At 40.4% G+C, this 23,422-nt stretch overlaps 1 protein-coding gene across 1 annotated transcript in view; it reads right to left on the bottom strand.

Moving 5' to 3' along the window:
• The window catches only part of EIF2AK1 (eukaryotic translation initiation factor 2 alpha kinase 1), a 33,782-nt gene extending 14,470 nt beyond the window's left edge, over positions 1 to 19,312 (bottom strand). The window contains exons 1-10 of the mRNA XM_049902821.1: positions 19,110 to 19,312; positions 11,075 to 11,233; positions 9,815 to 9,948; positions 8,490 to 8,527; positions 7,728 to 7,827; positions 7,148 to 7,228; positions 6,182 to 6,281; positions 3,914 to 3,971; positions 2,297 to 2,606; positions 351 to 462 (exon numbers count right to left, since the gene is read on the bottom strand). Coding sequence (XP_049758778.1) covers positions 351 to 462; positions 2,297 to 2,606; positions 3,914 to 3,971; positions 6,182 to 6,281; positions 7,148 to 7,228; positions 7,728 to 7,827; positions 8,490 to 8,527; positions 9,815 to 9,948; positions 11,075 to 11,233; positions 19,110 to 19,227 — 1,210 coding nt within the window. The 5' untranslated portion in view covers positions 19,228 to 19,312. The remainder of the gene's footprint in view (positions 1 to 350; positions 463 to 2,296; positions 2,607 to 3,913; positions 3,972 to 6,181; positions 6,282 to 7,147; positions 7,229 to 7,727; positions 7,828 to 8,489; positions 8,528 to 9,814; positions 9,949 to 11,074; positions 11,234 to 19,109) is intronic.
• Between the last annotated feature and the right edge of the window lie 4,110 nt (positions 19,313 to 23,422).

Genomic DNA, 23,422 nt, shown 5'->3' with positions numbered 1-23,422 from the left:
ATCACGTTTTCAGGTTAAAAAAGAAAGTAAAACCTGTATTTAAATTTTTCCCTTAAAAAGTTGACCAAAAAAAAACTTTCTCGACCAAAAATGATTACCCTCAATTCCAGCATATTATTGCTTATATATCAACAAACTATATATCCATTACAGAGAAAATTAAATCAACTTTCAAATATTTATTTGTTTTTAGAAAATGTTGAAAGAAGAGCAATTGCTTCTTTTGTTTAAAAAAAAAAAAGTTGTTTTATTTTAACCTAAAGCACCTGGAGGGGATTCCTGCATTAGCTGAAGATCTGGCTCTGCCTTTATTAGCCAGCACGGTCTCTAAGGATCCACATAGTACTTACAAGACGACTCGTCCACACACTCCCGGCCCCTCCTGTTCCTCTCGGTAATCCAGTCCCACAGCGAGCGCTCACACAGCTGCATCTGGATGTGCAGCATCAGGTGGTACTGCACCTGTGGGATGACACACCGTGGGCTGCCATCTTGTCACGATTAACTCACATCATTCATGGAGTCAACAACACTCACATGCCTACTCTAGGCCAGCACTGGGCTAACGCCTGAGATGGGGAAGACAGACGCAGGCCTGCCCACGAAGCCCAAAGCTAGTGAAGGGGGCAGATCAGTAAAGCTATTATTAAAACACAGTGTCACAGCAGAAGTAGGCAGGGGCGAGCCAGGCTGGAGTTCGGCAGGGGCCAAATGGCAGAAGCCTCATATGGGACACCGAGGAATTGGCCCTGAAACTATTTGGTCTGCTCACTACAGAAATGGTTTTTAAAGCTAAGATAAAGCATCAAATGACTGTGAGTCATCTGGTGTGGGATTCTACTGCTGTGTGTATACTCCAAAGCATGTTTCCTTTGGCCGGCTTCACACTGTACATAACAACTTGCTCAAGAAAAAAGGTAAGGAAAGATTAAGCTCATGTAGCCCATTTATTTTGGCATCTAGGTGAATTTTTCAAATATAATACAGATAAATGAAATGATTTTGATTAAAAGTCTCCCAAATTCAACTCCTGTATTCAAGCTAACCTGTTTTTATACTAAAAAAAAAAAAAGCACAAAGACACATCAATTCCTTGACAATAAATTAATTCTGCATTGTGTATATATAGATAGTACAGGTAGTCCCTGACTCACAACATATTCAAGTTACGACTAACCACACTCACGACCGATTATTCTCTTTGGCTTTTTTTTTTTTTTATACACCTTATTGTTAGTAATATGTACCACATACAATGTTGCAGTGTGTAATTTGCTGATAATCACTCAGATGTTCAATGTTATGATTTACTGTTCAAAACACTGTAACGTAGCAGGCTAAGACCTGGTCTATAATGAAATTAGTGTTGGTCTCAGGAGTCGTAACTGATAGAAAGTTGGGCAATGTTCAACTCTAACAACATACAACAACTGAGGTGCACACACCCCTGACAGCCATTACAACTCCAACTTCACTGTTAGGACGCTAACGTTGTAGACCATTGAAGACCAAAAATAGCATCATCTGATTCAGAGTTTCATACCCTCAGAAGCATCAGTTGTTAATTTGAACTGGAGTTGTTCCAATCCCCAAAGACAAAGATTGGATTTATAAACATACTGATAATAAAAGGCAGTAATAATGGACACTAAAAAAAAAGAAGAGGTATTTGACTTACATCAGAACAGACTTACGACAGTCATCGAAATGATACCGTTATAAGTTAGGGACTACCTGTATACACAGTTTTGTAACCCTAACCTGAAACATCATGTGTAAACTCTGTTAATACTCAACTTTTTTTAATACTAATACTCAATACTAGTGCAAATATGGTGAAAGCCTCACCAGCAGATCAGTCCAACCCTCAAAAGAGTATCCTGAAAAGTAAGCTAATAGTCCTACTGGGACTCATTCCTAAAATTATAATCCAAAATATAAAAAATCTTTGTGCATAAATAATTTTTGTAGCATTACACTGACACATAACAGAAACAAAACATGAGTGACACGTTCAAATCCAGGGTATGACTAGGAAAACACCTAAAGGAGAAAATGACCCAGACAGGGAGGGCAGAAAAGGACAAGTGGAATCACAAATGTGAAGGCCATATGGCAAGAGGGAAGATGGAAAGAATGAGAGACTGAGCAGGAGGGTCCAAGAGCTAGAGCAGAGAGAGGGGGTGAATACGACAGGAGAGGAGCTGAAGAAGAGGGAAGGCCAGAATTAATCATGGTCCTTTCTACAATTACTGTGGTAAATACCATATTGGTAGGTTCTGGGAAAGTCGCCTACCTCTGTCCGCCCAAACAAGTTTACATTTTCTTCAGAAGATTCCTCAGTGAATGTGAAATTCTCCTTCAGGTCTGAGTCATGCCCAAGCGGCAGCTGATGTTCAGTAATTGACAAGCCATGTTCTTGTAGTTCAACGGATGATTCAAATTCGCGGGCATCTCTTGGGACTAAATTGGTGGAACAGTTCACCAATCTGTTACTTCGATTTTCAAAGCCAGATTCTCCAAAGGCTTTTTCTTTGTCTGAGGTTAACTCAGCAAAGATGATGGATGAGCTGCTACTGTCATCATTTTTAAATTCGTATTGATCTCTGCAGAACAAGAAAGTAAAGACAAAAGGAATGTAAAAAAAGAACCACAGCAGCACACCACCACTTCTGAGGTATTCTTACCAAACATGCATGACCTCAATCTAAACACGTGAACGTATCAGGCAAACCTAAATAACAACATAACTAACCAGCTCTCACTGAAAGACAGGACTGACTGAGGAATTATCACAGATTGGGGAAGAATAAAGAGAGTCAACAATGAAATGCCAGGACGGATCCCAGAAAAAGGACATGAGGAGGAAAACTAGAGAAATTGGAAAACCATCTATAGTTACCAGTCTTGTACCTAAGTTAATTTAGTCCCTGGGTGGTGCGAATGGTTAAGTACTCAGTTGCTAACTGAAAGGTTGGAGGTTCAAGTCTACCCAGAAGCCCCTCAGGAAAAAGGCCTGGCAATCTACTTCCAAAAAATTAAGACATTGGAAACACTATGAAGCTACAGTTCTGCTCTGACACACATACAGTCGCCATGAGTCAGAATCCACTTGACAGCAACTGGTCTGGTCATCTGGTGTTTTAACTGACCTACGTTAATTTGGTAATCGTACTACGGTTATATAAGCTGCTAACATCAGAGAGCTGGGTAAAGGGTGTATGTGAACACTAGGTACTATTTTTGCAACTGTTCACTAGGTCTAAAATTATTTCAAATAAAAAGTTAAAATATTACAAAAAAAAGAAAGATCAACAGTACCTCAACTATTCTTTCCTTCAGGCCTGAAATGAATTTTTCTAGTAAGCTCCTGAAAAAAATGATATCGAATCTGCCCAGGAGCAAAATTTATTTAAAATACACAAAAATAAATTCGAAATGGATTAAAGGTCAAAATGTGAAAACTAAAACAATAAAATTCCTAGAAGAAAATACAGGGGCGTGACTATAGGGCCTAACTTCTACGAATGGATTCTCTGATATAACAAAAACACGAACAGCAAAAGACAAAATAAATAAATGGGACTTCAGGAAATAATACCAAGAAATATCTGAGAGGAGGAAATAAATTACAACATCTTGAAATGAAAATAAGCTCCTAGTAGCAAAAGAAGGAAAAGAGGAAGATCCTCAACGAGGTGGACTGGCACAGAGGCTGCAACTATGAGCTCAAGCATAACAACGATTGTAAGGATGGCTCAGAACCGGGCAGTGTTTCGCTGTTATGCATGGGGTCGCTATGAGTCGGAACCGACTCGACGGCACCTAACAACAACAGCAAAACACGAAGGAAAACCAAGGCAAGCGACAGTGGGTAATGCCTAACACGTAAAGCGCACACCAGTCCCCATACCTGTCGTCTTCCTGGTCGGAGAGCATTTCCAAAGAGGGCAGCTGAATAGAAGGTCTGTCTGTGGAACAAAAGCAAACCAGAACGACCTTCAAGCAGCTTAATTTTCCAATCTATAGAGAGTCAAAGGCAGAGCTAAAATATACAAATAATACCAAATGGGGCTACACATCTAACAATGTCATGACCTCCTGGCGAAGTGAAGTACAAGAAACATATTCAAACCACTGGCATATTTTTGGAGCTGGTTCAACTATACCAGGAGCTGGTAAACATTTTCAGTAAAGGACCTGATAGTAAATATTTTAGGCTGTGTGGGTCCTACGAGGCTCTGCTGTAAACCAATGAATTCTCCCAGGAAAGTGCAAAAGCAGTCACAGACCACACATAAATGAACGAGCGTAAGACCATGTTCTAATAAACCTTATTTATTGACACTGAAATCTGAATTTCATGTAATTTACACCAAATTTTTATTATTATTATTATTATTATTGACTTTTTTTTTTAACCATTTAAAAATGTAACAATCATTCTCAGCTTGTGGGATGCACAAAAACAGGCAGCAGGCTGGATTTGGCCTGTGGGCCACAGTATGCCAACCCCCTGAACTGTATCATCAAAAACTGCTTACCTACCCAATTAAAAAGTACACAAAGAATATGAACAGTCACTTCACTAAAGACATTCAGGTAGCTAACAGATACATGAGGAGATGCTCACCATCATTAGCCACTAGAGAAATGCAAATCAAAACTATAACGAGATTCCATCTCACTCCAACAAGGCTGGCATTCATCCAAAAAACACAAAATAATAAACGTTGGAAAGGCTGTGGAGAGCCTGGAACACTTCTACACTGCTGCTGGGAATGTCAAATGGTACAGCCACTTTGGAAATCGATTTGGTGCTTCCTTAAAAAGCTAGAAATAGAACTACCATACGATCTAGCAATCCCACTCCTTGGAATATATCCTAGAGATATAAGAGCCTTTACATGAACAGATACATGCACACCCATGTTTACTGCAGCACTGTTTACAACAGCAAAAAGATGGAACCAACCAAGGTGCCCATCAATGGATGAATGGATAAATAAATTAACGTATATTCACACACAATGGAATACTACGCATCGATAAAGAACAGTGATGAATCCGTGAAACATTTCATAACATGGAGGAATCTTGAAGGCATTATGCTGAGTGAAATTAGTCAGTTGCAAAAGGACAAATATTGTATGAGACCACTATTACAACAACTTAAGAAATAGCTTGAACAGACAAGAAAATATTCTTCGATGATTACGAGAGTAGGGAGGAAGGGAGAGGGGTATTCACTAATTAGATAGTAGATAAGAATGATTTTTGGTGAAGGGGAAGACAACACACAATACAGGAGAGGTCAGCACAACTGGACTAAACCAAAAGCAAAGAAGTTTCCTGAATAAACCGAATGCTCCGAAGGCCAGAGTAGCAGGGGCAGGGGTTTGGGGACCATGGCTTCAGGGGATATCTAGGTCGATTGGCATAATAAAATCTGTTAAGAAAACATTCTGCATCCCACTTTGGAGAATGAGGTCTGGGGTGTTAAATGTTAGCAAGAAGCCATCTAAGATGCATCAACTGGTCTCAACCCACCTGGAGCAAAGAAGAATGACGAAAGACGAATACCAAAGATACAAGGTAATTACGAACCCAAAGACAGAAAGGGCCACATCAGCCTGAGACCAGAAGAACTAGATGGTGCCCAGGTACCACCAATCACTGCCCTGGATAGGGAACACAACAGAAGATCCCTGACGGAGCAGAAGAGGAGTGGGATGCAGACCTCAAATTCTCATAAAAAGACCAGACTTAATGGTCTGACTAGGAGTAGATGGAACCCAGAGGTCATGGTCCCCAGACCTGTTAGCCCAAGACAAGAACCATTCTCAAAGCCAACTCTTCAGACAGGGATTGGACTGGACTATAAGACAGAAAATGATACTGGTGAGGAGTGAGCTTCTTGGATCAAGTAGACACGTGAGACTACGTGGGTAGCTCTTGTCTGGACGGGAGATGAGAAGGCAGAGGGGGTCAGGAGCTGACTGAATGGATGCAGAAACACAGGGTGGAGACAAGGAGTGTGCTGTCTCATTACGGGGACAGCAACTAGGAGTCCATAGCAAGGTGTATATAAATTTTTGTATGAGAAACTGACTTGATTTGTAAACTTCCACTTAAAGCACAATAAAAATTTTTTTAAATTACAAAAAAAAAAACTGCTTACCTTGTGGTTGGGCCACATGGACATGTTCTATCCAAGCAGTGTGGTAACCTACAATGTTAGGATGCTGCAGACCCGCCAGCACCTTCACCTCCCGTAGTACCTGAAAGGGAAAGTACTTAGGTCTGACTTTTACCGACAATTAAGTGTTCATGGTTGTTGTTAGTTGCCATCAAGTTGATTCGACTCATTACAACCCCATGAGCACAGAGTAGAACTGTAGTCCACAGGGTTTTCAAGGCTGTGACCTTTCGGAAACAGATTGCCAGGCCTGTCTTCGGAGGTGCCACTGGATGGGTTCAAATTGCCAACTTTTTAGCCAGTAGCTGAGTGTGTAACCATTTGTGCCACCCAGGGACTCCCAGTGTTCATGGTATCAAACACTATCTGTTCCAGAGCAAAAAAAATTAAAATTCCTCTTTACAAGGAATATAAACTATATTAAAATTAGAATTTTTTTGTGAGAGACAAATGGCAATTATTATAGCAAGTAAATAACTTACATTTTTTACATAGCATTTCATGTTTTTCAAGCTCACTTATAATCATTCTCTCATCTGACATCCACACCAGTCCTCTGAGGTAGGTAAAGCCACTGATGTGACCACTACTACAAGGGTGGGAGACAGAAGCTGCTCAGAGGACAAAGCAATATGCCCAGGACCACACAACATGTCAAGGAAAACAGAAACCTGAATCTGGGCTTGTGTTTTTTTGTAACAAGTTATACTGTGTATTAATAATTTATTTAAAACTGAACTTCCCCACCCTGAAATGTGGTCAGTCTGAAGTGCCCACACACACAAAGTCAAATAAGAACTTAGGTTTGATGTTTCCTATATTTTACTGTAACATGATTCTTAGTGAACCAGCAATCCATACCACTCACATACGCTTCCACACAGAACTCTTCTGAAAAGACTTAAATATTCAACTATGCAAAATATATATATATTTTTAAAATCATACCTTCATGCAATCTGTTTTAGTTGCACCCTTAATCAGGATTTTTTTAATTGCATAATACTGGCCATCTAATTTATTCCTGACCTATAAAGTAGAGGAAAACACAAAAGTGTATTCTGTTATTAAATTCCAAATGAATGAATAAAGTTCTTTCAATCTGAGTTTAGATAATCCGAACTACCCAAAGACAGAAAATGAAGCTAGACTACCCTTTCTCTATGCTCAGGGGAGTCATCCCTGCTCGGCAAAACTAGAAGCTCCTTGTAACTGCACTGAGAGCTCACCAAAAGGGCTATCTACATAAAGCCCAAAACACAGTAGCACGACTTTTTCCAGTAACACATTTTTAATAAAAATAAAGGATAAAACGAAAAACTCAAAGTTCCCAGGATCTACCTAAACAACCAACATGGTTAAAAAATAAACAAAACTTGCCTACTTCCCCGTAAATAACAAATCTTAATTTAAAAAATACATGATTTCTACAACTTTCCCTTTGAGTACTTTCAGTAATAATGAAAACAACTTCTCAAAATATACTTATTTACAGAGTAACAGGTCAAAATGACTATGTAAAAACAACCTTGTATACTCTTCCATAGCCACCTTTTCCTAAGATGGCAATCTCTTCAAATTCGTTTAAGTAACGTGAGGTTTGTGCTTCAAAGGCTACTTCTCTTGGTCTAGAAATTAAACACAAACATTTAACAAATCATTAAGACAGGAGAGAACAAAATTTTCTAGGACTCTTCAAGTTCACTGAATTACTAGCCTTCCAAGACCTCATTCATTTGGATTCTACTAAGTTGTGATAATTCAGAAAGGATGCACTAAAGTGAAATTTTTCAGTCTCTGTGAAGAAAACACTTGTTAGGCAAATCTACAGTGTAATAAAGATAGCATATGGATCACTAAGCTAATTTCAAGCATTTTATCAGTAATTAATATTCTAATTAGAAGTTACTGTCAATTTTTAAAGCAGAAATTCTAAGGCTGTCTAAACTTAGTAATAAATTTACTTAAACTTCTTTAAGGATCCAGACCCATTACGGAGTTTAAACTAAATATGGCCGAATTCAACGTTGCTGCCCTTACAGAGACAATGAGTATTCTGAACTTTGGGGGCTTATGGAATCTACACTGAATGGGGGACTAAGGGGACCAAAGTGGGAAACGAGAAGAAAAGCAAATCTCAGAGCAGTAATGAATTGCTGAGGACAGTTTTTAACTTCCATAAACTACATTAACTATCTATTTTTTAACCCCAAAACTAGTATTTTCTTAACCCCGGTTTCTTTTGGATAGTTTACTCTTTGGATAATCAAAACAAAATCTTAACACACACCTAATTTTCTGGATACGAGAATTCTCCTCACGAGGATCCTAAAACCAAAACAAGTAAAGCACTTTGAAAAGTTTCATGAAATAAGGAGTCTATCAAAATTCAGTGTCACATTAATAGCCCCAAATGTTCTAACGATATTAAAAGTATATATATATCCAATGGCTTTTTCAATATTATTTAGAGTTTACAATTGAAAATATTTTTTTCTCAGCCAAAACAGCACTAGTAAAGAAAACACATTCTTGCTATACATTGACAAAGCTGAGAGTTTAACAAAAGAGCTCTATCAGCAAATAGGTCAGCAGCTTTATCTTCAAAATACATACAGAAAGTAACTACTCTCACATCTCAGCTACCAGCCCATGCCAAGCCACCATCATCTCTTGCCTGTATAACTGTAACTGGTCTTCCTGCTTCTGCCCTGCCCCTTCATCTAGTCTCAACACAGCAGCTGGAGTGACCCTGTTAAAATACAAGTAAGATACGGCACTCTTCTAATCCAAAATCCTGCAATGGTTCCGATCTGACTGGGTAAAAACCAAAGATATTACAATGGTCTCATGTTCCCACTCCACCTGTCCCCTCCACCCCTTTGCCCTCCTCTCCTATGCTCTCCCCTTTGTTTGTTCTACCCTGGCCACAGGGCTGCCTTGTAGTTCTCACACATGCCAAGCACACGGTCACCTCAGGGCCCTTGCAATACTGCTCCTCTGACTGGAATGTTTTTTCTCAAGATGTCTGCATGGCTCCTTCTCTCAGACTTAGATCTGAATTTAAACCACACTGTCTCTCTGGTCACCCTCTATAAAATTCACACACCAAACCCCCCAAACATGTTCTAAACCCCTTCACAGCTTTATGTTTCTCCTTAGCACTTATCATCATCTAACACGTCACATATTTTCATTTATTTCGATTGTTTACTGTCCCCTCATTAGAACATAAGCTCCACAAGGGATTTCTGTCTATTTTATTCACTGTTTTAATTCCACACCTACAAGAGAGCCAAGCACATTGTGGTTGTTGTTGCCATTAAGTCAATTTTGACTCATGGTGACAGGGTAGACTGCTCCACAGGGTTTTTTTGGCTGTAATCTTAATGAAAGTAGATCACCAGGCCTTTTCTTCTGCAGTACCATCGGATGGGTTCAAACCAACAACTTTTAGGTAGTCATTCAATAAATATTTTTTGAAAAAACAAATTAAAGTATATATTTTTATAAACCAGTTTTATAATGAGAATCTCATAATACTTTATTAATATTGTTCTCTTGAAATCAACATATATTTTTGTAATACACAAAGTACATTTTTTTAGGGCTTACCTGACGAACTCTCTCTTTAGCTGACTGCATTAAATGAACAATAGCTCTGTTGTGATGTAGTCTCAGGGAGCTGAATTCATCACTACAGGTGAAAGAAGATAGCAGCCCCATCTTGATAAAGGTTTGACAGAGTACTATAAAAAGAATATGAAAAACTAATATTAGAACGGCCATCAATAAAATGGCAATTTAAAAAATACAGATATAAAAAGAATAACAACAGGAATACACACAAAAACCCCTACAAGAAAAAAAAAGTGATGTTTATACACATATCACTACTTGGGAATTGAGGGTTATAAAAGAGAAAGAGGGAGTTCTACTCTGTCTATGGCTATGAACAGGAATCAACGTGACAGCACCAATGAAACATACGTGTGAAGTTAACTAATGCATTTATTTATTTATAAATAAAAGCCACTAGTACATTCACTGACCAGGAGCACATCTATCATTCCTTATCTGATACTGTACAGCCATCATTTACCATGCCTGGTCTCTCAGTAAAGTGCTAAGCTCTGTTTTTGTTTCTAAAAAAAAGCAAGAAAAGTGTAAACGCTTCTTCTAAAATTCAAATACATTACACTTTAATATAATTACAGCAAAGCAAGAATGATGGCAGATGTGGAAACAAACCATTAGAAATGACAACAAAAGTGAATGTTAATTGTTCTTTTCTATTCTGGAGTATCTAAGCAATACACAGAGGCCTGGTGGCACAGTGGTTAAGTGCTCAGCTGCTAACTAAAAGGTCAGTAGTTTGAAGCCACCAGCTGTTCCGTGAGAGAAAAGACCTAGAAATCTGCTTCCATAGGATTACAGCCTTGGAAACCCTACAGGGTAGTTCTACTCTGTCCTGTAAGGTTGCTGTGAGTCAGAATTGTCTCAACGGCAACAGGTTTTAAGCAACATACAAAGAGAACACATTACGTGTGTGCAGATGTATAGACCAAATGCTAGGGAAAAAGTCAGCTCTGAGGCTGTATTGTCAAATACAGCCTTCCTCAGAAAAAGAAGTTTCTACAGAGCTCTCTTGGCTTTTACTCATCCAAGGAATACAGATACCATACAGGATTTTCTTCCCATAACAAAAGTTCCATATCTAGATTATCAACTGCCTAAGTGAATAATATCGAGAACATTTATTCATACTTATTTCACACCTAATTTTTAAATACCATCTGCTTCTCGGACCACAGCATTAAACAACATAATATTTTTACAAGCTTTATTTAGCAAGGTTAGGTTATTCTCACTAACATTTGAACACCTGTCTTGAACGAACTGGATTTGGCTCATGCACATGGCTCAAGTGCTCCAACAAAGAAACAAGCAACAGTTGGTTTGCAACGGCAAAAGGGAAAGTTGGCTGCTGCAGCGGTCCTTTTAACACCTGGAGTTCCGCTGGCACATCAGACTCTAAATACATGAAAAAGAAAAAAATTTAAATCAGTTAAATTTAAATCAGTCATTTCGTATAATGACAAAACAGCATGCTCTAATTAATAAAACACAAACTACTTAAATTTAAAGAAATAAAAATGAAAGAGCAGGTATGCTGAATGGGGTTTATCAAGAAAGGCTTTCTGGAAGTGAATTCTGAGTTGAATTCTGGAAGCTAAAGACACCATGGAGGAAGTAGAGGCAGTTTTGGTAGCAATGACATTTACAGAGGCAGAAACAAATGCATGAATAAATATTCAACCAAAAAGGCAAGCGAAGGAGAATAAGATGGCCCCCTCCCTTTGAGAAGACAGCCTAGGCTCAGGCATAAAGAAAGAAGTTTGGCAGAGGAGAGAGGGAAAGCGAGGAAGGATGGACACTTGAAGCACTTACTATGTATGTACCAGGTGTTTTACAGGCACGATCTCATTTAATCCTCACAAAACAGCATAAGGTAAACGTTACCATACCCATTTTACAGATGAGAACACTGATGCTCAGCAAAGTTAAGGAACAAGTGAATCAGGCAGATGAGACTAACTCCCAAGGTCATCCTCTTTCCACTATAAAAACTGCCCATACAAGAGGCTTCAAAGACCAAGGGGACAGACGGGTTGGCACTTAAGGCTGAAGGTCGTGCTAAGTTCTCACTTGCCCTTTATTTAATACACTATTGAACAGGCCAAAAACACAATGAAGGAAAACCGTTTGCAGAAAACTGTTCTGGCAACACGTAATAGCTAGTCTGGAGGGAGGCATGCAGTCAACAAGGTTAGGATGAGGCTAGTAAAGGTGGTCAGTTACAGAAACGCGGAGGGAGAACAGGTCCTAGAGACAGCACGAAAGAAATGGACTGGCTGAGGAGACTAAAGGCAGAATCACAGGTAAGGCAGAGATTGCAAACGCGAGGAATGGGAAGGTGGCGGTGGTGCAAATGAGTTCAAAAACTGGGAAGGGGGCTGTTAAGAGGAAAAATGACCCGTTAACTTTCAAGAGTTGTTGGTCCATTCCACTGGAAATATCTTGCAGATACAGGAAGCGCATACCCTACACCTTCTAAAACCGCCCCATTTCAAATTTTTTTTTTCTTCCACTCTCCTCTATAAACTACTAAAAGGTCTGGGAAGTTCCAAAATTTTCAAATCCAGACTACGTACATTCACCAACTTCCTCTCTGATCTACAGTTGCCCTTATCCGTTGCCGTTGAGTCAATTCCAACTCGCGGCAACCCTATAGGACAGGGTAGAACTACCTCAGAGGGTTTCCAAGGCAATAAATCTTTATGGAGGCAGACTGCCATATCTTTCTCCCACGAAGCAGCTGGTGTGTTCCAACTACTGACCTTTTGGCTAGCAGCTGAGCACTTAACAACTCTGCCACCAGGGCTCCTTTTCACAGGTTTCCCTACACCCCTCAAAAAGGCCTGCATTATGCAGATGTAATGTTCATTTTAAATGAATATTAACATACAGAAAAGGCCTATATGTATGACACCAAAAACCATTTTAAAAAAAAAGAAGAAAAATCTGCCCAATATAAAACCTTCTTTACGTAAAGACATCTTAAAGTTAAAATATGAATCACAAAGTGAGAGAAATATCTGTGCTCTATATGACAAGGAAAAAAAGGTTAATAAGATGTACACAGAGCTATTACAAGCGAGTAAGAAATAAACCACAATTAAAAATGCAAACGGGCTTAATGCAACTAGTAAATAAGATATGCATATTAAAATCATAAGTAAGGTACCAGAGCTTGCTCATCAGATTAGTAAACATTCAAAGACTGGAATACTCGGTACTGTCAAGGGCATAACAAAGCAGACATTTTCAAAACCAAGGAGCAAAAATGTCTACAAGCTTTGGCAAAACACTGTAAGATTTTAAATGTACAAACCTTTAACCCAGCAATTCTACTTTTGGAAATACACATCAGTGAGGAAATTAAACAAAACACAACAGAGATGTATGCACAAAATATTCAACATAACACTGTTCAGAATACAGAAAAATTATTAAATATGTTATAATATACACATATACTAGAATACTATGTAGCTATTAGAAATGATAAGGAGCCCTGGTGGCGCAATGGTTAAGCATTAGGCTGCTAACCGAAAGGTCAGCGGTTGGAACCCACCCAGCAGTTATTCGAGAGAAAGACCTGGCGAAGATCACAGCCAAGAAAACCCTATGGGGCAGTTCTACTCTGTCACAGGAGATCAACCATGAGGTGAAATCGGCTGGATGGCACCTGACAACAACAAAATTAGAAACAATGGCATGTAAAAATATGATCACGGATAGTCTATTTCAAGTCAAAGAAGCTGGCTCTAGCACAGAAATACTAACAAAGGTAGGTGGCACAGACAGTTTCATACATGAAAGTATAAACCAGGAAAACCTTCCTAGTCGTCGCTTTAGCAAAATGTATCAAAAAGCTTAAAAATTTTGTTTGTATTTGACCCAACAATCTAAAGAAATTATCAGAAACACTGACAAAAGATTTATGTACATAAAAGTCCAATCCGTTATTATTTATAGTGGCTAAAACAAAGGCCCGAACCTGATTTCCAACAATAAAGACTAAATAAATGACAATACAGAATATTACTTTGTCTGAAAATAATATTTTTAAAGGTGAATTCATCACAGAGGAAATACTAATATGTGACATTTAAAAAGCAAAACATAAAATGTTTATCATACTACTATGATCATAATTTTAAAATATTTTCATTTTATAACCACCATATAAATATGGAGCCCTGCTAACCAAAAGGTCAGCAGTTCGAATCCACTGAGCACTCCTTGGAAACCCTGTGGGGCAGTTCTAATCTGTCCTATAGGGTTGCTAAGGGTCGGAATCGACTCGAGGGCCGCAGGTTTGGTTTGGTTTTATATAAACATCCAAAAAAGCGGGAAAGAACATAGCAAAATCCCTGCCTCCCCTATTTTCAGTGACATAGCTACACAATTTTTTAAAAGAATGAACTTACAGTGTATACGCTGTTTTACAGTCTGCCTATTTGACATCGTAGATCATCCGTGAACAATCAGTTTGACCCTCGGTGCTGAGGACAGTGCCTGGCAGTTAACAGCTCTCAACAAGCATTTGCAAATGAACACACCAAATTGTTTACAGTGAGTTCACTACTGGGATGCGGGTATAGGTGACTTCCCCTTTTTTCTTTACACGTTTAAATTTTGTGAGTGATTTCTCCAAATTTTATTGTATTTCGATAAAACCAGATGGAAATCTTTAAACTATTTATAAATACTCTTCTTTTGACAAATAGTTTTAAAGTCAAAATTTTAAATGAAAATAAATTGTCTCTAGATACACCAAAATGTAAACAGTAATCTCTGGGTGATAAGATTTTGGATTTTTAATTTCTTTCTGTCATGGACTGAATCGTGTTCCCCCAAAATGTATGTCAACTTGGCTAGTCCATGATTCCCAGTATTGTGTGATTGTCTACCATTTTGTCATATGATGTGATTTTCCTACGTGTTGTAAATCCTATCTCTATGTTAATAATGCAGGATTAGTGGCAGTTATATTAATGATGCAGGACTCAATCTACGAGATTAGGTTTGGTCTAAAGCCAATCTCTTTTGGGATATAAAAGACAGAAGTGAGCAGAGAGACATGGGGACCTCATAACACCAAGAAACAAGAGCCACAAGAATAGCGTGTCCTTTGGACCAGAGAACCCTGGTGGTGCAGTGGTTAAGAATTTGTCTGTAACCAAAAGGTCAGCAGTTCAAACCCACCAACCACTCCTTGGAAATCCTATGAGGCAGTTCTAATGTCCTATTGGCTCAACAGCAGTGAGTTTTTCGGCATGGGGCTGTTACCCAATGCAATGGGTTTGCTGCTTGTACTGTTGTTAAGAATAATTAGAGTCAAGTGGATTTTGAAGCATAGTTTAATACTCGCAGCAAGTTGGAGACAGAGAGATCACTCTCAAAACACTGTCTCCCAGAACAAAGGGCTGGGAGAAGTTTTATAGTATGCAGTAAAAGGGAAGTTATACATATTCATTGGATTTCTGGGAAACAGTATGCATATTCAAAAAAGGGATGGGTTAGGCTTAGCAGAGAAGTGGGTGTTGGACCTCTCGCTTCTAAATTGGGTCTGGCTATTACCTGGTGATGTATATCCAGCATTTTTAGTTCCTTGACACAAGTGTCTTGGTTCCTAGGCAGGACTCATTATGGGATAGGGACATCTGGCGGTCAACCAAATCATTTCTAGGCCTGGGCAGGATTCTGGTTTTAGTTGGTTTGCCTAAAAAACAATCCTAAGAGGAAGCATTAAAGGAAATCTGGTTGCTTATCGTTTCAAATTTAGCCTAAGGTTGGAATACTGGTTTCCTCATGTCTGGCCTACACCACATCTTGTTTGCTTTGGAGTTTTTACAGCCTCTGTTCACAAGAGCTTTAATTTTACCTTGGGATCCTAGACCTGTCTCAGCAGTACTAGATAACTAAGATACCTTCTTCATACTTTTCCATATTTTCCACATATTCCATAATGTGATTTTTTTTTTTTTAATGCCAAGCTGTTAACAGTGGTGGGATTACGGGTAGAAGGGTTTTCCGTTTCTTTATACTCTGATGTACTTTCCTATTTTCTACAACGAGAAAATCCTACTTTTTAATAAAGAAAAACAAAAGAGAGTGGGTGGTCAGTGTCAAGAAAAACGACAACTTTAAAAAGATGAGTAGTTTTGGAAATCACTGATAATCCAAGAGAACGGTTTTGCCAGGGTTTTTGGAAAAACAGATATTCAACTGCAGGAAGGCATAAAACTGAAAGGAAATGAAAGCTGAAACTTAAAGTTTCACTGTTCTGGTCAAGAGCAGGAAGAAAGGGAAAATGGTTGAAAAGAAAGATGAGGTCAAGTTCCCTTATAAAAGGGTAAGAAATAAGATTTGGGACCTAGGTGAATTAAGAGTTCTAGACTTCTACCAAGTAGGAGGGAGCAGACAGAAAGAGGAACACCTAAATCAATCTTCTCAAGAAAGTATGATTAAAATGGTCCATTATTAAGTAAAATAAAAAGACTGGAGGATTAATCAGAGGTTAAAAAAAAAATGTGAAAAACTGATGTCAGATGAAGGAAGAAAATTAATGAGATTTATCAGATGCTTTTTTTTTTTAAAGGTCTACAGCTAGAGCCTGACAGTGGGCTGGGTGGGCACACTGACAGCCCTCCTTCTAATGCACACTGTTGCACAGAAAGAAAGCACAGATGTTCCACAAAGTTGGAGCCCGGGCTCTTGCTCAGCATGACTCGTATTGGCCAATAAATGAGAGATCAAGGTGGGAGAACAGGAAAGGCACCTTTATTTCATTGCACAAGGTAAAGGAATCAGCTGGAGCTGCTGCCACCAAGGCTGCTCCCCAAGGGTGAGGATACAAGTTACTTTTAAGGGGTTTACTAGTATGGAGTTCATACAAGTTAGTCAGCAACATTCTTAATCACACTACGCAGGTGCGATGGGGTTTACATGTAACTTCCAAGCAAAGGTAGGATTCAAATGCAAAGCTTGTGGGGAGGAAGCCCTGCAAAGGAAACAGGATTTTTAATGCAACACTGTGGGGGAGGCTCTGTCTCACAGTAACTCTGATAAAAGGTTCATGTTGGTTATAGGAGAACTCCTATGCAATAAATTGTTGATGAACACAGGTTTCAGAGTTAGATCTAGTTTTGAATTTTCTGACTCCACCATTAATAACCCTTTCAGGATTGGCAGTATATATAGCTACCACTTACTTTTTGTACCTCTGAGGTTCACTGGGAAGCTCCTGTCCCACTGATAGTACGTGCTGCCAGCAAGCAGGGCCCTATGTAAGTTTGAAACTGAAAAACCAGGCATGTGCCACAAAGTACTGTTTTTACAGGGTACTGTATGAGGTGGTACTTAATCAATGAATTTTTGGTAGGGAAAACACGAATTTTGAAAATTTTTATTTGCTACACATATGTACCTCTGGGCTCTGGGGGTAGAATGTATGTTCGTAAGAGGTACACGTATTCCTCTGTACCCTGCAGGTACGGTTTGTGGAATGAGGCATAAAACAAAAACCATATTACCTACCAAAAATTCAGACACAATGATTCAGCATGCCCTTCATCACCGAAAGCGCACAGTATCAACAAAAAATTAAAAGGAAAAAATATTTGGGTCACGAAAGGGTTAAGTGGCAGAGTGACTTCCTCAGGACACACAGAGAAATCATTTAACTGTTCTGTTTTTGTATCTATTAAAAATGCAGTAAAATTTTTCACAGGTCTTACTTTTCGTACAAAAAAATAAATTATATCTGGACATTCTAGGCCTCTTTGGAAGAAAAGGTAATAAGTAAACAAAACAATATTAATTAGTAACCCAGGAAAAGAAAATTTTTAATAAGTTTATCCAAGCTCACTCCCTTCAAGCATTATCTTCAGTTTGCAGAAACCCTTATCATGATGTCACAGAACAGACACACAGACTTGTGTGTTCACAGCTGGGACTTTTCCTATGACAACATTTTGAGTGTTATTGAGCTGCTGTGTACTACCTTGGAGCCCTGGTGGCGCAGTGGCTAAGCGTTCGGCTGCTAACTGAAAGGTCAGCACATACCCACCAGCTGCTCCTTGGAAACCCTACGAGGCCGTCCTACTCTGTCTCATAGGGTCTCTGTGAGTCAGAATCGACTTGATGGACACGGGTATACACTGCCTAGTATTTGGGGGGAAAAAGGGCCCATTAGAAAAATAGTTATTTTACAATTTTCCTCTGTAACAGCATACTTAAACTACCACCACAGTTTTCCTTCCCCTTATGGTCAAGAAAGGAGCTCTGGTGACGCGGTGGTTAAAGTGAGGGGGCTACCAGCAGAAAGGACAGTCTGTTGGAATACACCAGCTGCGTCTCAGGAGAAAGATGTGGTAGTCTGGTTTCATAAAGATTTACAGCCTTGGAAACCCAGTTCTTCTCTGTCGCTAGGAACCTACTGGACAGCAACGGGTAACGGGTATGGTCAAAAGGCATAGGAAGAGTAAGGAAGGAAATCAAAGAGTTAAGTTAAAATCTTTTCGACTGAGTTTACACCTTTAAATCCACCTGCAAAATATTGTAGCACAATTTAATTTTACAAATTGCCAAAGCAAATAAAGAAATTTGACAATGAGTCGGAATCGACTGGACCAGCACACAACACTGCCATTTTCATTGTAACACTGGATACTTTGAACTGGTTAGAGTCGATGTTTTAAGAACCTCTGACTTTATACTGAACAGCCTGGTTTACTGGATTTCTCCTAATAACCAAAACTCTTCAGAAACGTTTTTTAAAAACCGAAGAGAATGATAGTCCATACTGCCTCACTACGAGAAATCTGTAGTTACCCTGTCGGCGAAGCACAGGACACGAGAAGCTACAAACGAAAACTCTTAGCCCAAAGTATTAAGACTGTAAAGTCTCCAAAGTCCCATTCTAGCAGTGAACAAAGCTCATTCGGTCGACTGACAAAACCAAAGAGCTGGGGAGCTGCAAAGTGGCCTCAGGGCAGTCCTGACAGCACGTCGGACGCCCTCAGTCGGCGAGAGGAAGCCACGGTCCAGACAGGTAAACAAAAGCGCGGGCCCCAGAGACGCACTGTCTCAGTAAACGTTTACGCTCCCCTGCCGTCCTGTCACCACCCCCCGCGCCGCGCCGCCGGGTCCCGGCTCAAGCCGGAGCCAGGCGAGGTCGCCCGGGTCCTGAGGCGAACCCCACTGCTGCCCCGCCACTCCAGGACCGGGGGTGGGCCGGGGCAGCCGGAGCCCCGCTGCGGCACTCCAGGTCCCTCACCATCATACTTGGGGTCCGAGCCCTCGGCGGGGAAGTCGATGGCAGGAGGCGCAGGCACAGCCGCCGCCCCGGCGCCCTCCGCTTCGCGCTCCCGGGGCCCAGAGCTGTCCCCCAGCATCGCCGGCCGCGCGCGGGCCTCCAAAGAGCCCGCCCGCTCGCCCAGCGCCTCCGCAGCTCCCGCCCCGACTGATCGCCCCCGGATCCGGAAGTGGCCCCTCGCCGGGCGGAAGGCCCGCCCCGGCCACCTCGCAGCTGTCGGGGGCGGGCCCAGCTGGAGCCCCGCCTCCTTCCTCCTACTCCCCAGGGAGAGAAGGCGCCCGCGCGGTGGTGAGCTGGTGTTCGGGCTGCGTTCCGCGCGGCACTCTCCGCGCGGACTGGACAGCGGATGACCGGATACCCGCTGCGCCCCGTGTCAGCGCAACCTTCGCTTCCAGGTGCTCCTGGGACTGTGGGTCCTCGAGACCTGAGTGTCTGCAGCCGAGTCAGGTGGCTGACTCTTCACACCAAGACTCAGACGCGAGCGCAAAAATCAGGTGTCCTCAGACACTAATCCAAATGTTTCCTTTTTGTGGATTCCACCGCGTGGTGTTTTTCTGTCATTTGTTTCCCTCCCTCCCCCCCCCCCCAAAAAAATGAAAAGCATCTGCGAAACTTGTCTCAACAAGAACGGAACCTTCTTTCAACAGGTAGACCAAAGCGGGAAATGCCAACTACTGTCCAGAGTGAATCCAACCTAACAAAAATTCCATTTGTTTTGAGGCTGAACTTTGAACTGAAGTGTTTCCAAACTGGAGTAGCCTTTTAGAGGTGGCCCCCTGGCCACACTGAATCAGCTTTGGTTTGAAGCACTCAGCTTCAAAAATCCACCACCTTTGTCCTCTGTAGGTGTCCCTGATGACTTGGTCACCAACACCAAAACCAAACTTAGGAGGCCACCACCAAAACCAAACCCACTGCCGTCGAGTCCGACTCATAGTGACCCTATAAGAGAGTAGAACTGCCCCATAGAGCTTCCAAGGAGCGCCTGGCGGATTCGATCTGCTAACCTGGTTAGCAGCCATAGCACTTAACCACTAAGCCACCAGGGTAGGAGGCTACATGAGATTAATAGGGCTGGAATAAAGGCCTTTCAGGTTTTGAGCCTCAACCCCCGTGCAATGGGTAAAAGTGATATTGTTTAACTCTTTTATTTGAACATATTTTCCATATGGGGTCATACTGGATGCATTCAGTCTGACAGACACAATTAACAATAGAGTTTTCCAGATAACAAATATTAGGTATGTCCGTTGTTGCTGGATGCCATCCAGTGGATTTTCCACTCATAGTGACCCCATGTGACAGAGTATAACTGTCCCACAGGATTTTCTTGGCTGTAACCTTAATGAAAGCAGATTGCCAAGTCTTTTTCCCACAGAGCAGCAGAGCAGTTCCGTGGATTCCAACTGCCAACCTTCAGTTAGCAGCTCAGTGCTTAATGAGAGCTTAACTGTTGTGCCACCAGGGCTCCTTGCTGACTTGGAGCAGCACAGTCTTCCTGGAGGATAATTGATCTGTATGTAACAAGACAAACTCAATCTGGTGGGAATATAAATTGATACAAACTTTCTAGAAGACAATGTGGCAGCTTGTAATTTTTAAATAGGTATACTCTTTGACCTACATACTGGAGTGTATTCAAAGGAAATTCCAGTGGTGAAAAACCATGAATCTATAAGAATGTTCATCAAAGGGTCATTTATAATAGAAAAGAATTGAAATAAATCCAAATTCCCAATAGAAAAACGGTATGTCCGTGCAATGAAACAGTATGTAGTCATTACAAAAAATGAAAAGGGAGCCTGTTCCTCTCCTGCTTTTCATGACATCACACCATTCTGCTTCCCACCCCCCTGCACCACCACCCATTTTACTGGTCCTCCATTTCAGTATCCCTTGCTGGATCTTCTTTCTCCAAAAGTATAAATTCTGTAGGATCCTTCTCATCTCTATCTATCCACATCCTCCCAGAAGATAAACACATACATTGCTATCACTTTAAATACCATCTATAAGCTGACAATTCTCAAATGTATATCTAAAGCACTGACTTGTTCTCTTGGATGACTCAGGAAGCATCTTAAATTTATGTCTAAAAGAGAAGTCTTGACATTCCCCTTAAACTGGTTACCTACTACAACCCTTCATGTAAAGGCAGGTTATCCACTCACATGTCCAAGCCTAAAGCCTGAGAATCCATCTATGGTCCTCCTTCCCCTTATCCCTTCATACTCATTTCACCTACCAAACCCTATCATTTATACACACCCATACACACTTAAACACACACGGAGCCCTGGTGGCGCAGTGGTTAAGTGTTAAAGGTCAGCAGTTTGAATCCACTAGCGGCTCCTTGGAAACCCTAGGGAGCAGTTATACTCTGTCCTATAGGGTCGCTGAGTCGGAATTGACTCAACAGCAACTGTTTTTTTTTTTGGTTTGATTTTTTTTCACATAATTATATATATAAACCCAAAAACCAAACCCAGTGTCGTCGATTCTGACTCATAGCGACCCTATAGGACAGAGTAGAACTGCCCCATAGAATTTCCAAGGAGCACCTGGCGGATTCAAACTGCCGACCCTTTGGTTAGCAGCCGTAGCACTTAACCACTACACCACCAGGGTTTCCAATTATATATATATAGCGTCACTATGAGTCGGAATTGATGCGACGGCAGTGGGTTTGGTTTGGTTTTGGTTTATATATATGTATACACACACATATACTCCATATCAAAAATATATCTAGACTGCCTACAAATTAAAAAGAAAAAAAAATAGAAACATGATACACCATATAAACATGCAGTATCAAACATGCAGTTAACTGAAGTTGTTGTTGTGTGCTGTTGACTTGATTACGACTCATAGCGACCCCATAACCCAAAAACCAAGCCGTGGAGTCGATTCCAACTCATAGCGACCCTACAGGACAGGGTAGAACTGCCCCATTTGGTTTCCTGTTAATCTTTACAGGAACAGATCATCAGGTCTTTTCTCCGGAAGAGCCAGGGCCCCTTAGTTAACCAAAGAGGAACCCCAAATGGCCAATAAACAAATTTCACTATTACAGGTAAATGCAAAAGAAACAATGAAATGTGACCTAAAACTATCATATTTGCAAAATAAAAGTTATTCATACCAAGGGTTGATGAGAAGATGGGCAAAGAGGAACTCTTGGACATTGCAAAAGAGCAATGCGGCAATATTGAATAAAGTCAAATGGTGCATGCCCAAAACCGAGTAACTGCCCTTTAGGTTCTTCCTGTACACCCCCATAGAGGCCCAAAGATACGTGTATAAGACTGTTTACTACAACATAGCTTGTAATAACAAACCTGGAAATGGCCTAATATCTCTCAATAAGGATGTCGATAAACTTATATACACACAGTGGAATATTATACAACAGTTAGAATGAGTCAAGTAGATTCCCTTGTATCACCATGGATATTGAAAACAACACTGAGTAAAAAGTATAAGTTGCAGAAGGCTAAATAATAATAGCTAATGTTTACTGAGTACTGGTTCAATCCACTGTTCTAAGTGCTGTTATACATATTAACTCATTCAGCCCTCATAATAAACTTATCAGAAAGATGATATGATTATCCTATTTTACAGATGAAAAGATGAAGCCAAAGAGAGCTTTTTAAATACCTTGCTCAAGGTCACACAACTAGTAGGTGGTGCAGCCAGGATTTTTTATTTTTCACATATTGCCTTTTATTGCCATCTACATTTTTTATAACAGCATTGTGGAGATATAATTTACATAGCATAAAATTCATTCTTTCAAATTATACAATTTGGTCCATTTTACTATGTTCAAAGAGTGGCAACCATCACCACTATCTAATTTTCTAACATTTCATTACCCCATACAGAGACTCCCAGCAACTAGAATTTAAATCCATGCAATACGGCTCTAAGTTCAGCCTCACAATGTACAGTATGATGCCACCTATGCATAAATGTTTAAAGATACAAAATACTGTATGTTGTTTATGACACATTTGTAGTAAAAATGTGAAAATACAGATGAGACAGACATCTGACTTTAAAGAGTGACTGCCTGTGGAGAGGGAGAGAGGAGAATGGGATCAGAAAGTGTTACAAATAACAATTTAACTATATTTGTAATTTTTATTTCCTTAAGAAAAGCAGTTCTACACAACAATTGGTCTCTACTCACCTGGAGCAATGTAGGAAAGAGAGTCCAGAATAGGAGGAAATGGAATGTGCGGCTAATTGCCTCCATGAACAACTGC

This window comes from Elephas maximus, chromosome 12 (genome assembly GCF_024166365.1).
Source record: "Elephas maximus indicus isolate mEleMax1 chromosome 12, mEleMax1 primary haplotype, whole genome shotgun sequence".
Classification (NCBI taxonomy): domain Eukaryota; kingdom Metazoa; phylum Chordata; class Mammalia; order Proboscidea; family Elephantidae; genus Elephas; species Elephas maximus.
Note: the sequence above shows the minus strand (reverse complement) of the source record. Positions and strands in the feature narration are given on the sequence as shown.